The 18185-nt window shown below is 36.9% G+C and overlaps 1 protein-coding gene across 12 annotated transcripts in view; it reads right to left on the minus strand.

Moving 5' to 3' along the window:
* Positions 1-93: 93 nt before the first annotated feature.
* The window catches only part of pex5 (peroxisomal biogenesis factor 5), a 35499-nt gene continuing 17407 nt past the window's right edge, over positions 94-18185 (minus strand). For 7 of the 12 annotated variants that reach the window (XM_087285447.1, XM_087285451.1, XM_087285449.1 and 4 more), the window contains 8 exon segments: positions 15703-15786; positions 14236-14355; positions 13400-13543; positions 13197-13267; positions 11788-12009; positions 8891-9056; positions 5072-5229; positions 94-976 (listed from right to left, as the gene is read on the minus strand). In XM_087285447.1, coding sequence (XP_087141573.1) covers positions 736-976; positions 5072-5229; positions 8891-9056; positions 11788-12009; positions 13197-13267; positions 13400-13543; positions 14236-14355; positions 15703-15786 — 1206 coding nt within the window. In that variant the 3' untranslated portion in view covers positions 94-735. 12 annotated transcript variants of the gene reach the window in all.

Below are 18185 nucleotides of genomic sequence, written 5' to 3' on the forward strand. Positions count from 1 at the left end.
TTTGTATTGAGATGCGTATCGGATCGGCATTATAGCTTAGATGCCCAACCCTAATATATATACCACCATTATTTTATCTCAGGTTACCAAGCATTTTTGTCAAAGCTTTATTGCTTGAATTACATATATCAGATCAAGTTGAATTGGCTATATGCAAAACAATAATAATTATGGTACACTACACAATATGGCAAGTAGAATTTACAATTAAGCAAATTAATTTACAGCAAATATGTGATAATAAAGAGTGCTTACAGACACGTCTATTAGTCTCACAACTCTTCCTCCACTCAGCCAACATAACTTGCGGATTACACGGGGCTCGTAGTGATATAGAACAATTATATCTCCACATCCTTCGTCTCTGTTTCAAACAGAAGCAAGTATCATTTGAGCTCACAGTGCGTGGATCATATTTTCCCTATATGAGAAATATCGCTGTAAATCTGATCAATGGAAAGAATCGTAATCTTCAAGATTAATGCAAAAATTACAACGGTAAGCGTAAACTTGTGACAGAAATGCAGCAATATTGTGGTGTAATTAAACTGTACCATAGGTTTTCCCTCAAGGGCAGTTTATCAGTTTATTCTTCAGTGCTGGAGCTAAATGGCTGTTTGTTCTCCGTCTACTGTAGCGCCTCTAAAAGTCAAGCCCCTCTTGTTGAAATGTACACCTCAGTCTTCTGGTTTCCTCTCCCAAACAGGCGTCTCCACACTCGCACCATATCGTCCTTCATTCCGCCTCTCCTTCTCTGTGGGAGAAGTGTGTCAGCAGTGTGTCCAAATCTCGCCTGTCGGCGGCGGAATAGAGTGAGCTTTCTCCCATCATGCTCAGTGCCATGCGTAGTGTGGACCAGATGTTGTCCGACATGATGGTGGCTGCAGCACCAGGCCCTCGTCCAGCACCAGCCTCTCCATCACCTGCGGCCTGTCGCTGCAGAGAAAGCGCCTCCAGGAAGTGCTCCACTGCCTCCCTGACAAACATGAGATCACATTTATTGAAGTGCTTTGTAGGTCCAAGTTTCTGCTGTGCTCATAATTAAGCGTAGAACTTCCAGCTTGGTGAACATTTATTCAAAAGAACAAACAAATCACTTCAGAAAATAAGGTTGTGCCACAAAGAATCTAAAAAAAATAGTTAAAACTGTGACAGGTACGTTTTTTTTTTATCCTTCATTAAAATAACGTAGCAATTGTTTTTTAAATGTGGCCTGAACATCACAAGATTTGACTGTGGTCAAATCTCTTTTGAGTTCGCTGAATTGTGTTCATCTAGAACTGATGCTCAAAGTGATGCAGGCCAAAATTTGCCCTTATGCCTGGTTTATACTCGACGCGTCCGCTTGTTCGATTGAGTGCGCACGGCGAATGTGACATCATTGTGGAGTTTGCGGAGGTTCGCTTTGGGTGTGCGCGGCATGATTTTGGCTGGCGGTGTATGCAGCATTTTCTTATGACTCGAGCGAACAGTGCGCACGGCGCCGCAACTGATATGAGTTGAATATGAAACACTTTGAAGAGATTTTATCTGAAACAGTACGACTGTACACACATCTCATGACCCGTGATCAGAGAGATTACCAGATGATCAATAATTCTTGGCTAGAAATTACAACAGCAGTGGAAAAGTAGAAAGTTTTTGTTAAAAGGTTTGGAAAAACCTGAAGGATAAGTTTATTAAAACCAAAAGAGTGGAGACCAGGTACACAATCACAGAATATGTTTTTGCACCAGTCATAGGTTTTACACTGATGTATTTTGTTTAATTTTGTATTTAAAACAATTTAATAGTTACAAAACTGAAATGAAGTCACAAAATTATTTTTGATAGCTAGAAAGGAATACAATGTACTGATGCCCTGTTTCTCTGGGCTTTATTGTTGATAATGGTCAGGAATGTTGGACCAACGTTGCATTTTTAGCATAAGTAAAGGACAGAAACTAGCCAGACAGTAATGTGTGAATTGTGGAGCGGGTTAAACCTAAAAAACCATCTGCATTTTTTAGTAAGTGTACTTTTTTGCTTTTATTTTAGCGATAATAAAACATATACAGTTGAAGTCAGAATTATAAGCCCCCCATAATTATTAGACCGCTTGTTTATTTTTTCCCCAATTTCTGTTTAATGGAGAGAAGATTTTTTCAGCACATTTCTAAATATAATAGTTTTAATAACTCATTTCGATTAACCATTTTTTTTTATCTTTGCCATGATGACAGTTAATAATATTTGACTACATATTTTTCAAGACACTTCTATACAGCTTAAAGTGACATTTAAAGGCTTAAATAGGTTAATTAGGATAACTAGGCAGGTTAGGATAATTAGGCAAGTTTTTGTATAACAAAAGTTTGTTCTATAGATTATCGAGACAAAATATAGCTTAAAGAGGCTAATAATTTTGTCCCTAAAATGGTGTTTAAAAAATTATAAACTGCTTTTATTCCAGCTAAAATAAAACAAATAAAACTTTCTCCAGAAGAAAAAATATTATCAGACATACTGTGAAAATTTCCTTGCTCTGATAAACATAATTTGGGAAATATTTAAAAAAGAAGAAAATTTTTTGAAGGGGGCTAATAATTCTGACTTCAGCTGTATTTGTAGAGCAACACATGTTCTGTTGTCATTAAAATTTTAATAAATTGTAATAGGTATAACTGTCTAAGAAATGAACAAAGGCAAGTGATGACCTATAATTGTTTGCCATAAATTGCAAAAGTGGTGGGAAAGGACGAAATTTTTTGTTAAAAAGTTTGGGAAAACCTGAAGGATAAGTTTGTTTTTGCCAAAAGAGGCCATGGCAAAAGTGGAGACCAGGTACACAATTACAGAATATGTTTTTCCAGCAGTCATAGCTTTTACATTGATGTATGTTTGTGGAGCGGGCTTAACCTAAAAAAAAACAAAAAAACATCAGTATTTTTTTAGTAAGTGTATTTTTTTGCTTTTATTCTTGCCATAATAAAAATATATTTGTAGAGCAACTCATGTTTTCTTGTGATTAATATTATAAAAAACTTAGTAGTAAAACTGTCCGAGATATGAACAAAAGCAAGTGATGCATCAAAGTTTGATTAAAAAATCTTGAATGGTTATAAAAATGCTTATAATCATTCACATAATGAATAAAAAAACAATAAAAAATAATTAGTTTAAAATTATTGAACAACATTATGATATGACGTACTTTCAGAAACTTCCTACTCTCTGTTTATCCGTCTGATTCTACGGTGGGTTTCTTTTGACCGCCCCCTGTCGTTTTAAAGAATATCACAACGGCGAACGCAGCAAGTATAAAAGCCTCGTCCGTGTCGCGAGGTGCGCGCGCAGTCAGCGGAGGTGCATGATGCGGCACCAGGCGAAAGTTTGATTTGGCCCGTCAGAGGGAAAATGATTGGGAAGGGTTGGGCAATGCTTTTAACAGAGATTCCAATTTAACCTTCTTGTTTGTTTTAATGTTGAACCATTGTTTTATAAATGAAATTTAATAGTACAGTAATATTCAATGTACTCTCATAATAGTGCAGTAGAAAAACTCATTTAAAGTGTTTGGGGTTATTTAGTCTCCTCAAAATAAGGCCGTACTCACACTAGGTACAGTTGCCTCGAACCGGGCCAAAGCACGCTTGTCCCCCCTCCCGTCTCCCCCAAAGGCTCGCGTTCACACCATATCGGGCCTCGGCACGCTTACGTCATCGCTGCTGCTCTGTTCAGTGAAGCGCTCTCTATGGCAAGCCTTTTTAGCATTTAAATCTTTGTTCTGACTCCATAAATATATTTAGAGATATCTCTAATTATATTTTGACTAGTCATAATTATAATTCCACTACTCAGAATGACAATTAGAGATATCTGCAATTACAATTGTACTAGTACGAAATCAGATTGGAGATATCTGCAAATATATTATGACTAGTCATATTCCTCCATTGACTTCCATTGAAAATTATTTGCAGATATCTCTAAATGAGTTTTGATTAGTAACAATTGTAATTAGAGATATCTCTGAGTTTTTACTAGTCATAATACATTTGTAGATATCTTTAATTCATCATATTTAGAGATATTTACAAATATATTTGAAGATATCTCTAATTAATTTACTAATAGTCGAATTACAGTTGTAGATATCTTGAATTGGATTTTTGACTAGTCAAAACTCATTTAGAGATATCTGCAAATATTTTTCAATGGAAGTCAATGGAGGAATATGACTAGTCAGTCATAATATATTTGCAGATATCTCCAATCTGACTAGTCGAATTATAATTATAACTAGTCAAAATATAATTATATCTCTAAATATATTTATGGATAGTCAGAACAAGGTTTAAATGCTAAAACGGCTTGCCATACACTCTCACCCAGTAGCACAGTGGAGATTACTCTAGTTATATCGTTTCAGTCGTTTGTTACGCAGTGATATGCAGTCAAATATTTCGCCAAACAGTCCTTAGGGATGCGGTGACACGCAGTCAGATATTTCGCCGAACAGATCCGCCACTTTTGGCGCTCATAAACAATCATTAAGCTCTCGTGCTGCAGGAATGAGGAGGTCTGCTGAAAGTGAGGAGTTCTCGTCTTTAATAAACTACGGCAGTTTGTGATCACTGAACAGTAAGAATGATTAATAAATCCAAATGAAACAGCCCCTTAAAAGTCACATATCGCTTTCAGTTTCAGGCTTTGGCGCGTTTTGCACTCACACACAAGCATAAAGCCTTTTTGCCTTTATTAGCTAGGACAGTATTTAGACAGGAAGCGAAGTTGGAGAGAGAGAGATAAGGGGGTAGCGGAGGGAAATGTCCTCGAGCCAGGATTCGAACACGGGACGTCCTACTGCACCATATGTCGAAGCGCTAACCACTAGGCTATTGCGCTGACAATAAACTACTTTTTAATATTTCTAATGGATGAACTGTGAAAAGAATTCACCACCATATTTAAAAAGCATATTTAACAGATTGTTTACAGTTCAACAGAAGTTACTTCCATGACTCTTATAAAGCATAACTGTGTGCGGGAAAATTGGCGGATGGGCCTTATGAAGTCTTTTTGTACTGACCTGTGTGCCCCCAGGTTGACACAGCTGATGCCCAGGTTGTATCGGCTGCGTACAAATCCAGGCTGTAACTCCAGCGCACGTCTATAAGCAGCGACCGCCTCCTCCGAGCGGTTCCCGTTAGCTAGAGTCGCTCCCAGTTTATTCCACAGCAGATAATCCTTCACAAAGAGTAGAGAGAACGTGAACCAAATACTGATGAATAATGTATAAATGTGTAGAACATAATATGTATGCATATACATATTTTAATTATATCCACTCCACTGCAATTCTCTCATTTACGGCTTTAAATATTTTAAAGACTCAATGATTTCAGCCTAATTAGTGCACACTTTATTTGCTGCAGAGTGAGGTGCTGTTTTTTTCTATTCTGAGACCTGCTGGGGTTGTTTTATCTTCTACACCCACTGCCCAACTGAAACAGACACTTCATTTTTGTTGTCCATGAGATGATATCAGTGTGACGTTGACCCATAAGAGCACAGAAACTCTTCTGTTCAGAGTATTCAAACACAGTTAGACAATAGTATTGATGGTCCTAGGTGAAATTATGCAATGGATTGTCCGCTGTTTTCTTTCAATTTTGGAACAATTTTTTTCTGATATCAAAACAATACAAAACAAACCATTGTTTGGTTATGCCCTTGTTTTTGGATGTTAGAATGTTTGGATCTTCTCAATGTTGGAAGGGACAGTTCATCCAAAAAAACTCTTGAAAAAGAAGATATTTTGAATAATGTTAATAACCTTTGTCACCTATAATAGAAAAAACTAATACAATGAAAGTCAATGACCATCAGTTTCATCACTTTTGTGTTCAACAGAAGAAACAAGATTGGAACAAGTGGAAGTAGAGTTTATAATGACAATTGTCATTTTTAGGTAAACTATCCCTTTAAATATGGCAAGCGAGGGAATTAAAATTGCACAATTTGACACATGACTACAGATGAAAATATTGTGAAGTCTGAACCAGAGGTTTTCACGTATACACCTTATTGTTGGACCATGTTGGGTTTAGTGTTAGGCCCCGTTTACACTGTCACTATGATGCCCAATTCCGATTTGTTGCCTATATCTGATTTGTTTGCCTGTATGTTTACACATTGTTTTAATTGTGACCCATATCCAATTCATGCGTTTACACTTGCCATACATTTTACGATGTCGCGCATGCATAAAGGCGGATTCTAGCATCTGTGCCATGATGATATGTATAATCCATTTATAAATAATATTGTTTTGTTTGCGTCTAAACATTGCGACCATCCACACAAAATATTCTTATTATTTTGTTGCTGTTGTACCATGGATATTTTCTCAAATTATTATTAAACGTGGAGCAAACAAATTACTAGATAAAATAAGAATTTAATCGGTTGTCGGTTGCCAGAAGCAGCCCTGACTCTACAGACAGACTCGGGCCATATGTGGTGTAGCGAGTATACCGATGCCACGTCGCCCTGGTCTAAGATTCACCCCAGCTGGCACCTCATCAGCACCGGATCGCTTGCAGCTGGAACTCATCAGCCGGAGAGACATAAAAGCCAGCCCCACACACAAGGAAAACGAGCTTCATTCACACATGACTCCCTGCACTAACGCTTGTGTCTCTCTGTCTCTCCCACATCGGACTCCAGCTCGTGAACGATCCAGCACCCGAACTCTCACTATCCTTCACCTTCTCCCCAGAGCACCCGAGCACCAACACCAAGAAGAGCACCATATTTACACTATTTCATTTTGTAAATAAAGCACCCTCTGGGGACTTGTTTGTAACCAACGCAACTGTGTATGTGTTTTCCCTCTGCCTCGCTACAGTGGTTAACAGGAATCAGGCCAGTGCTTTACAGCCGTATCACAAACGCATGTGCGCGAGCGAGCTGCGGGCCATACGCGGCCCAGATAACACTTGCCGATGCCGAGTCAGAGCAAGAGGTGCCGAATGGACGATGGAAAAAATGGTTTGTTTTTAGCTCTGCGAAATATGCAAAGTTGTAGTAAAAGCAGTGAATGGTTTAGTCCGGATTTACCCCCAAGCAGTTTATGTAATAGTATGGCCCTGGTGTGTGTGTGTGTGTGTGTTTAGTTGCAGATGTAGCCTTTTCCTGTGTGCGTACTGGTGTTGGAGAGAATAAAGTTATTTTATGTGAAGCCTGCATGTATTAATAGCCACAAAAAGCAAAAAGTTACAACACGAAGTTCGCCTAACTTCAAAATGCTTTTGAGGAGGATCTGGGAAAGGGCCATTATTGCACGAGAGAGATCTCAGGTCTTTAGGGAGCAAATTGTGGTGACTGACCACTTTCCTCCTCTGTGTTACCTCTGATGTTGTTTACCGCGTCGGCATCTCCACACACGCTTATCCTTCTGTCATTAAACCGTGGGTAAGCACCACATTGTCGCAAGTTTAATGATGAACAGAACGAAATGCCTCAATAAATCTGATCTGCCTGTTTACATGACAGTCGCATTGTCACATATCCGATCTATATCTGATTTATTTCCACATATGAAAGAGGCCTGAAACCGCTCTCTTAATATCCGAATGCATGCGTTTTTTCGTGTTTACACGGTCATAGAACAGATCTGATCTGTGTCACATATGAGCAAAAAATCGGAATTGGGTCACATTTAACTGGCAGTGTAAACGGGGCCTTAGTGACCTCAGGCCTAAATTTTTCAATAAATAAACATGCTTTGTCCAAATGGACCCAATAAATATCTGGTAAAAAGCAACTGCTCCATTTGTTCAGGCTGGGCATTTCTTTTTTAGTGTGCAGAGTTGAGCAAAACTGTTGCAAACAACATGATGAATCTATGATTTATTAGGCTATCAATAAAAAAACATCAATCTATCACTTAATTTTTTTTACAATAACCAGCAAACTATCCAAGGACAGAGAAGATGAACAGTAAGATGAGCTATCTTAAACCACATAGACTGGAGGCCCAGATACAATGAATTAATCTTTCCTGTCTCTTATTGACCTTATTCTGCTGACGAGCGGGCGCTGCCATTTGAATCGTTTTGCAGGAGACTTCCGATCTCATTCACTTTCATTCATTTTTAGACATTAAAAACTGCTTGTTTCGCTGTTTGATGTTGCAAACTGATATTTCCTTGTTATATTATTCTACTTGGTCTGTATAGTCATGCAAACATTTGTTTGTAGAGCAAGTAGTTTGACAGTTTTTTTGCCGTTTATTATTCCTTGTGATTTCTCACATAGGCGACTGAAACGGAAGACAATCGCGAAAACAGGCGCACTTCCGCATTTTAGAATAAGGTCAATAAACTCAAAGATGCTTTATAGATTTGTTTAAGATGACACTGCTTGCGTTTTTGAGAATTACATGTAAGGAAATCAGTTTGTAACATTTAAATTATACTCAAATGATTCGAACTTCCCATTACTAGACTTATAGGCTATAGCTGCAGTCATTTTTTTTTCATTTTGAGTTATGCTTATATCAAATAATTCCCTGCATGTTGCAGACCTTGTACCTTTATTTTCTGTTTTCCCAGAAATGATTCTCTATTTCCCTGGGGAGTGCACAAACTGATAGAAGAGCACCATGGCTGATACTGAAATCTTGTGGGAGATAGAAAAGTGGAGCTGGGTTTGTGTAGAGCAAGTTAAAATTAGACCCAGAAATGACATATCTATTAAGCAGGGAATATTTTCAAGTCAATAAGTTATTATTTTAAATGTTTAAACTAATTAACTACTTAAACAATACAGTTGAAACTTTAGTAAATGGGTGAGTAGATGGTTTTTAGGTGAAACCACTCTTTAGGTGTAAATGAAAACAAACCTGTGGTGTGACAGAGAGTGCGGCAGAGAAACAGTCCACAGCCTTGTCATACTCTCCACTCAGATTAAAGAGAACACCCAGACCACACTGCAGCTCCGGGTCCACCTGCGAGGGCTCAGCCGCCGCTGCATTCAGAAACAACGTCTGCACTTCACCAAACAGTGCTCTAAGAGAAACAAAGAACAACCAACTCACATAAATTAATTCAAATACACACCATCATTAAAGCTCATGTTGTTTCAAAACCCTTCTGATATTCAAAACTACCCTAAGTCAAAATACAGTCATTTGTAACACTTTCAAGGGCCTTTTTTTCATGTCGTCCTCATTTTTGTTTTACAATCTTCTTTAAAGTCCTCTTTTTGTGCTATTAGGAATAAAAAGCCATAAGGATCATTCAGGTCTGTAATGAAATGGTAAGTAGCATCAGGTCATTAATCCAGAGTCATTCAAAAACTATTTTAAGATCTGCAGAGTATTTCAGATGGCCACAATGCTGCGTGCAGATGGAAAGACACACCTGTGTTTGTGTTAGATGTATTTTTAGAGGAACTGCTCGCTTATGATTGTGACAAATGTAAATCTCTTGCTTGGTTACAATGTCCTGTCCAGTGACTTATGCATGTCTCCAGCTGATGTACAAATGTGTTGAAAACTGGCGGCTGGAATTGAATACACATTTGATCAACGCACAGTGTCAAATAGCCACGAACAGGGTTTAAAAAAGTATTTTAACAACACCTGTGGCATATTTGCGAAAAAAAATTTCTGTCTCATTACTCAAGTTTGTTTATTGTTAAGCAGATATTATGGTTACAGTAACACACAAGGTGAACTGAATGCCAAAATGACACGTCATAATTTTTATGTGTTTATAACTTATTTTATGATTCTTAAAATATGTTTATTAATGAATAAAATTATAATAGCCAAGATTTTTTTAGCTTTCACATGAATCAATCTCCGATCATCCATAATGACTTGTTTTAATGTAAATGTGACCCTGGAGCACAGACGTTTAGTTTTACATTTGGATAATTTAATTATTAGCTTTTCATTAACCCATCAATCTTTCGTTTAACCAAATTTGACATATCCTGGCATACTGTAAAATTAACTGAATGTCTTAATGATGACAACAAAAAAATGGAATAAACATCATTTATCATTGTTTGTTTTTATAACAATAATTACATTTAAGACTATGTTTTTAACAAGTTAGGTCAGAAGAAATCTAAAGATAATTCACAAGTAATGAGAATACATTACTCCAAGGAGTCATTTAATAGATTATGTCGTCACCTTGGAACTATAAGGTTCTATCTGCATTCTTAATGATTTTGAGATAATGAGCTTTACAGTTTTTGTATTCCATAGGAAACAGTATGTGTGTAACATTTGTTTTTTAAATAAAAAGTCTTAAAATGTAAACAACTAGTGTAAAAAAAAACATGCCATAATGTAAATAAGTTTTCATTTAATAAGAATATGTGAATAACTCAATTTTGACAAAAATGTCAGATAGAACCTTATAATTCTACATTCTCACTGACTACATTTTTAAGAATGTAATCAATGTGTAATTAGGAGCATACTACAAATTGCACTGACCCACCCAGCACTGTGTTAATATATTTATAAATCGTAATATTTTATTTTAATTTTAATAAATTTTAAAAGCATATTTTTTCTTAGGTTTTTGATTTGTATGTTTGATTATTTATTGCCACATCAGCAACTTATGGCTATTTAATGGCAAGATCCATATAAAAAAAATGACATTATTACGTAATAACAACTTCACAATTCAATAAGTAATTTTTCCCCTCTTAATTTAAAAACTTCATAATTCAATTATTTTATTTTTTACATTAAAAACATTAGATAGGATTTTTTTAGCTCAATATATGGTATCCCTGTAAAGGTCAAACGGTATCATTTTTAGGTATTATCGCATCATTTTAATGTGCTGATTTACTGCTTAAGAGACATTTTATTATTATTATTATTATTATTATTATTATTACTAATATTATTATTATTATTATCAATGTTGAAAGCTATTGTACTGCTTATCATTAGATTTGTATTGTTTTAAAATTTTGACGAAAAGTAAAACAACATAAAAGTCTTTGCTGTCTACACAACCTGACAAAAAAAAAAAAATTAACTTGATTTTTAGTTTATCATTTGGTATCAGAAGTGGCTTATTTGAAAGGCAAAGGGCTCTAGATTACACTTATTTTAACATAAAATATAATCAAGCCTTGATTTTTAATTTATTAATTAAGACAGTAAGGTCTGACTTTGCTTTGACAAAAGTCTTATCTTTTAACAAAAGTAGAATATAAAATCATGGTAGGATGGAAAAAGAATGAATATTGTGTATGACCCCTATCAGCTTGGAGGACTGCATCTCCGCAATGACTCAAATAACTTGTTAATAAAGTCATCTGAAATGGCAAAGAAAGCGTTCTTGCAGGACTCCTAGAGTTCATCAAGATTCTTTGGATTCATTTTCAATGCCTCCTCCTCCATCTTACCTCAGACTTGCTCAATAAATGTATATATCTGGTGACTGGGCTGGCCAATCCTGGAGCACCTTGACCTTCTTTACATTCACTGGAAAAATCTAAGTTCTGCCATTTTTCCAAATGATTAACTAAAAGTTATTATTTGTTGCTCTTACAACTGGGATTGACGACAAGACATTTGTCAGGTAATGTATTATGACTACTATCTTTATAAGATATTAATGTACAGTACTGTGTACACACTTCAGTTCTCAGTGTGGTGCAAAAATCATAACGTAGTGTTGCTCTTTGTCTACTGCACTCATGTAATGTACATCTTATACATCCAGCATGTGTCTGAACAGCCTTTAGGAGTCCTCTTACTCTGGCAGAAGGGATCCAAATCTTTCACTCTCTTTCTCTCTCTCCCTCGCCCCCTCCCTCTGCTTCTCTCGCTCATGCTGCTCCAGGATGATTCTGTATTTGGGGTTGTGCCTCAACCAGTCCCGGAGCGTCTCGCAGGCCTGTCTGTGAAGCGACTCGTTGGTGAAGCTCACAGCAAGAGCCATTAGAGCCGTCAGATTGTCCTTTTTCAGCTCTATACATCTGAAAAGAACAATGGAGACTTTACATAAAAAAACAAAGTGCACACTGTTTTAATACATCAAATCGGTACTAGTAGGGAGAATTTTATGCGTTTAAATATATTTTATTAAGTAATTCATTAGGTGGTGCATTACAACTGTTTTTTATAATAAAAACACACAAATAAAACATACAACAGAAATGTTATTATGAAAAAAATACCTTTTATCATTTGGAGATATATAAAGTATCTCCAAATTATAAAAAAAAAACAGTAATGAAGACATAATAAATATTATTAATCACAAGTTTGCAAAGATCAACCCAGATGTCAATCAAAATCTTGCAACAATAAATACAAAGAAGTAAATAAAAATAAATAGAAATATAAACGAACAAACAAACAAACGGGCGAACAAACGAACGGTCACCACTACTCTCACATGGTCAGTTCCTAGATGGGAGACCATATGAGAAGGCTGTTGCCAAAAGTGGTGTTAGTGAGACCAGCTGGGGGGGCTCTACATGCAGTTTGTGTGGGTCCTAACGCCCCAGTATATTGATGGGGACTCTGTGGTCGTTAAAAATCCCAGGATGTCCTTCGAATAAGAGTAGGGGTTTAACGCCCGCATCCTGGCTAAATTTGCCCACTGGCCTCAGTCCATCATTGCCTCCTAACCATCCCCATACCATAATTAGCTTCATCACTCTCCTCAAAACCAAAGCTGGTGTGTGGTGTGCAATATGGCTGCAGTCACGTCATCCAGGTGGATGCTGCACACTGTTGGTGGATGAGAAGAATCTCCCCAAAAATGCAGTACATGTGAATTGAGTAGGCTAAAATTGTCTGTAATGTATGAGTGTGAATGAGTGTGTATGGATGTTTCCCAGAGATGGGTTGCAGCTGGGAAGGGCATCCGCTGCATAAAACATATGCTGGATAAGTTTGCAGTTCATTCCCCTGTGGCGACCCCAGATTAATAAAGGGACTAAGCTGAAAAGAAAATGAATGAATAAATGGTTCGACATGCATTTTCAATGTCTCTAAAAACAAAAATATTTCAAAAGTTTTGTGATTTTGGACACATAACAGAGGAGACAGACTGCAATCTATGAACTGACACTTGCCAACCAAAGCAGATGCACTTGGAAATATTTAGCGTAATTTTAACTGCTGTGTAGTGTCAAAACGCAGATATATTTCCTACCTCCGGAGGGCGCTGATGGCAGCAAACTCCTGCTCGTTCTCCGCCTGGCAGGTGCCCAGATATTGCCAGGCCTGCAGTATCGTCAGACACACACAGTCAGCGTTTCAGAAAGACATAGAAGAAAACAGAGCACCGTCAGAATCCCCAGAGATAAAATGTGCCATGAGTTTTGGATGTCAGGATTATAATTATGAGTCTCTGACCAGTTGGTTGTCTGGCTGTCTCTGAACGGCGCTCTCGAAAAGGCGCACAGCTCCAGGAATGTCTCCCGCCTCCATCCGCTTCACCCCTTCTGCAAACGGATCCTCATGGGACAGGTAGGGGTTGTCTTCCTCAAACTGATATCCCTAACAAAAGTAAAAAAGCAGGCATTTGCAAGTAATATTTAAAAGCAAATATTCATAAACTAGTCTTCAATTTAATTTATTTCTTTTAATTTTTTCTCTTTAATTTTTGGCCATTCTCTAAAAGTTTTAATTCCACAATAAATTAGGATTTAATCGATCAAATATGATGGAAATAAAAATGGAATCAGCTGTATAGATATACAAATTTTTAGATGTAATGTACACCTAATGAAATTATGATGTGATCTAGTGTCTATGTATGTTAAATGGCAAAAAGACTTAAATGTTATTTTTAAATTGTTATAATATTGCACATTATCACGGTTTTTATTAAAATAAATTAATAATAATTCAAATTGTAATAATTGTAAATTAATATACATTTTTATTAATAATGTTTTAAATATTTTAATTAATAAATGCAGTAATAATACACACATCTGGAATATGAACAATATAGTAAAAAAAGTTAAATAGTCTCTCTGTGCAAAAAAAGAGAAGAATTTTATGCATAAAATGTAATAGTTTTATTTTTGTATATTCATGAAAATTTGTTCAAAATCGAAGCAGAAACAAAGACCAAAACTAACATGCATGCACCATAACAAAGCACAGACTACTGGCTGGAAAAGAGCTCAGATTTTCTAGTTCTCCGTGCTGTAAACGGGCACAGATGTACACTGTCCAGATACCTTGTCGTAAGAGCTGCTGAGCATCTGGTCAAAGTCTGAGAGCCAGGGGTGAGCTTCAGCATCCCTCTTGGCCATTTCCTCCCACTCCTGCTGGAGCTTCTCCCAGAAATCAACATCGCTCTATATAAAAACACACATACATACACACAGACCAATGAGTTAAAACAAAACAATCTTAATCTGATCTACAGACTTTAAGGTAACAGGTTTTAAGAAAAAGAAAATTGCTAAAAAGATTTTATTTTGCAGCAGTGTTCATTTCGTCAATAAAAATTTGACAGGTTTGCTGTGCCAGAAATGTGACTGAATGCACATGCTCTGATCTACTTAATTAATAACAGTGTGATGCTGAGAACCATAACAATTATTAGTGTTGGTTAGTTGTTTTGTCCACATTTCAGTTTAGTTTCTTGTTCTAGGGATGTTATGATCATCTTTTCCCTTCCAGATACCTGAGCAAATAAAATTAATTATTTATAGGCTAATAGATTTCTGTGCATACAAGGTTTCCCTATCGACCAGAGCGAAAGTGAAAGTAGGCCTAAATAATAAGGTGGCTCATCTCTCGTTCTCGCGCTGTAGATGCTCTGTTGAACTTTATTTTCTTAGTAGTGAAGCGCTCAGTTTTTCCACTTACGAAGTCTGTCATGTAAATAGCAATTTTGCGATGGCGCGACGCAACTGACTTTTAAAGGGAATGGGAGATGAGACTCTGATTGGTTTATTCTCAAAACACACCTATAACTCATTAAGAAAATAAGCTCAACCCTTTTAGACCATGCGCCATGGTGCAAATCGGATTTTTTCGTCTTTATATTAGCAAAAGTGGATTCTGACACGCTCTTAATGCATTTGCGCCCAGCACTCTGCGCATGGATCGTCAAAATAGAGAAAATGAACAATCATGTGTAAAATAACATGGCCATGATTGTATAAATATTAACCAAAAATAATGTTTAATGTCTATCTTTTACTCTTTAATAAATAATATAATCCTGCAATGTGACTATCGCAGATATACATTGCCATATCAATCCTCAATCAATATATTGTTCAGCCCTACTAAGATTTTACTGCAGATCTCACATTCATAACACTGAAACTGCTCATATGCAACTAGTATTTAGTTTAGTTTAAATAAAACTGTAAGTAACAATTCAGACTCCAGAAATGTGTAATTATTACACAAAAAAGCCCAAATACCCCAAAATAACACTTAAAGCGACAGTTCACTCAAAAATAGAAGTAATGCCATCAACCCTCCAATTGTTCTCTCTCTCTCTCTCTCTCTGGAAGATTTTCTGAAGAAGGTGTATAACAAACCGGCCATTGATTTCCACAGTCTTTTTTGTTCCTAAATTTCCAATAACTGCTTGTTTCCCACATGCTTCAGAATATCTTGTTTTCCCTATAATGACAGCAATCAAATACAATTCCTCAAGTATTTACAGCCTAAAGTGTGCTCACCTCGACCGCTGCTTTGGCCTGCTGGAAGTCTGGCCCGTAGGTGGCGAATTCATCGACCCAAGACTCCGCCGATTCTGCCGAAACCTACCAAGCACAGCGACATGCCAGACCATTAAACAGCCTCAATAACAAACCACAGAGCCTGCAAATGCTTAAACACTACTCAGCTGAAAGGAGAGAGGGGGGAAACAAAAAGACAACACACTGTGATGAATGAGAGCGAAAAGATGTAATGGAAAAAGGGCTCGGGAGACCAAGCAGAGGAAGAAAAGCAAAATCTCACCCTCATTCATCCGTCTCGCCTTTCCTCTCTACATTACAATAGCAAAGCATTGCTCAGTGTACCTTTTCTCTATTGCAGAAAGTCAAAGCTGGGCACAAATGAAAAGCAATGTGAGCAGCTCTACAGGCCTGGAGTCTTGCAGCGATAATCATGTTAAAAGGGCTGTTAAATTAAAGCTTTCTTTGAGGCACAATAGTTTGGTCAGCGGGGACTAGTTAATATAACAGAAATGACAAGCCTAATAGCACAGACGAAACGGAAACTTCAGGACTAATGGGTCACTGTTGTCCTACCTGCCTGACGAGAGTTGCCCATTGCTCTGCCTGCTTAGCTTTCATTTTGTCATTCTTCTTTTTGCCCTCTTGCGTTTCCACTTGCACAGTCCCTTCCCCTGATTCCAGAAACTGGAAGGCCAGTGCGGGACAAAGAATGCGGGGAGGGTGGGCATTTATGGACAGTGTGCATTTGGTGTGGGATTGTTAAAAGAGAGCAGGAGGATTTAGGTATGGATGGAGGTTAAGAGGTTTAGATGTAGGGGTCAGGATGCCATTAAAAGATCGTTCAAGACAAAAGGAAGAAGGAAATATCAGAGTTACACTAAAGTGCTTGTTTGAACTTTGGGATAAAAAAAAGATTTACAAATAAGGCAGGATTACAAGCAAAGTGTAGGACTTGGCTTGAATCACAGTGGGGGCAGATTTAAAAAATGGTGTAAGTTTTTTTTAATTTAGATTATATTTATATATAAAAATATGCATAAAAAATAATCATAAAAAGGCTTACACTACCACTGGGGATTTTTTTTTAAAGTTTTGTTTTGAAAAAAGGTATTATATGATCACCAAGGCTTCATTTTACAAATATAATAATAATAATTGCTAAAATAAATTATAATTTTAAACAACTCTTTCCTATTTTAATATTTTAAATTGTCATTTTAATCTGTGATGGCAAAATAATACTCCAGTGTCACAAAAGCTTGCAAATATCATTCTAATATGGAGGTTTAACACTTAAAGGGATAGTTCACCCAAAAATAAAACATTCTGCCATTATTTACTCAACTTTGATTTGTTCCAAACCAGTTTAAATCTTTTTTTTTTCTTGATTAAAAACAAAATAAGATATATTTGTGTTTCCTACAATGGATGTTTATAACATCCTTTAAAAAACTTTGCGCAGGAAAAAAATAAAAATTGATTTTGGGTGAAATATCTCTTTAAAAGACCTTTTTTATATAATCAGTGTTGAAAAACAGTGGTGAGGCTTCATATTGTAAAAAATCAACAGCATTTAACTGAAAAACAAAATTTGTAGGACATATAACTCTTTTGAAACTTTGCAAATATCTTTATTGTCTTTGTAAAATACACTCTTCGGGCAATTTATTAGGTACACCCTACGAGTACCGGGTTGGATCCACTTTTACATTCAGATCTGCCTTGATCTTTTTTGACATAGATTCAGCAAGGGGCTGGAAATATTCCTCAGAAGTTTTGGTCCATATTGACATAATAGCATCACGCAGTTGCTGCAGATTTGTTAGCTGCATGTTTATGATGCGAATCTCTCATTCCAACACATCCCAAAGGTGCTCTATTGGATTGAGATATGGTAACTGTGGTGGCCATTTGAGTACAGTGAACTTATTGTCATGTTCAAGAAACCAGTCTGAGATGATTTGCGCTTTATGACATGGTGCGTTATCCTGCTGGAAGTAGCCATCAGAAGATGGGTCCACTGTGGTCATATTTAATTGGCACTAAAGTGTGGTAAGAAAACATCCCCCACACCATTACATCAACATCACCACCCTGAACTGTTGATACAAGGCAGGATGGATCCATGCTTTCATGTTGTTGACGCCATATTCTCTCCCTACCATCCAAATGACGCAGCAAAAAAGGAGACTCATCAGACCAGTAACATTTTTCCAATTTTGGTGATCCTGTGTGAATCGTAACCTTAGTTTCCTGTTCTTAGCTGACAGGTGTGGCACCCGGTGTAGTCTTCTGCTGCTGTAGCGCATCTGCCTCAAAGTTGTGCATTAAGAGATGCTCTTCTGCATACCTCAGTTGTAACGAGTGGTTATTTGAGTTACTGTTTGTTGCGTTTCTATCATCTCGAACCAGTCTGGCCATTCTCCTCTAACCTCTGTCATGAACGAGGCATGTGTATACAGAACTGCCAGTCACTGGAT

Source organism: Danio rerio, chromosome 16, assembly GCF_052040795.2.
Source record: "Danio rerio strain M-AB ecotype USA chromosome 16, GRCz13ab, whole genome shotgun sequence".
NCBI lineage: Eukaryota > Metazoa > Chordata > Actinopteri > Cypriniformes > Danionidae > Danio > Danio rerio.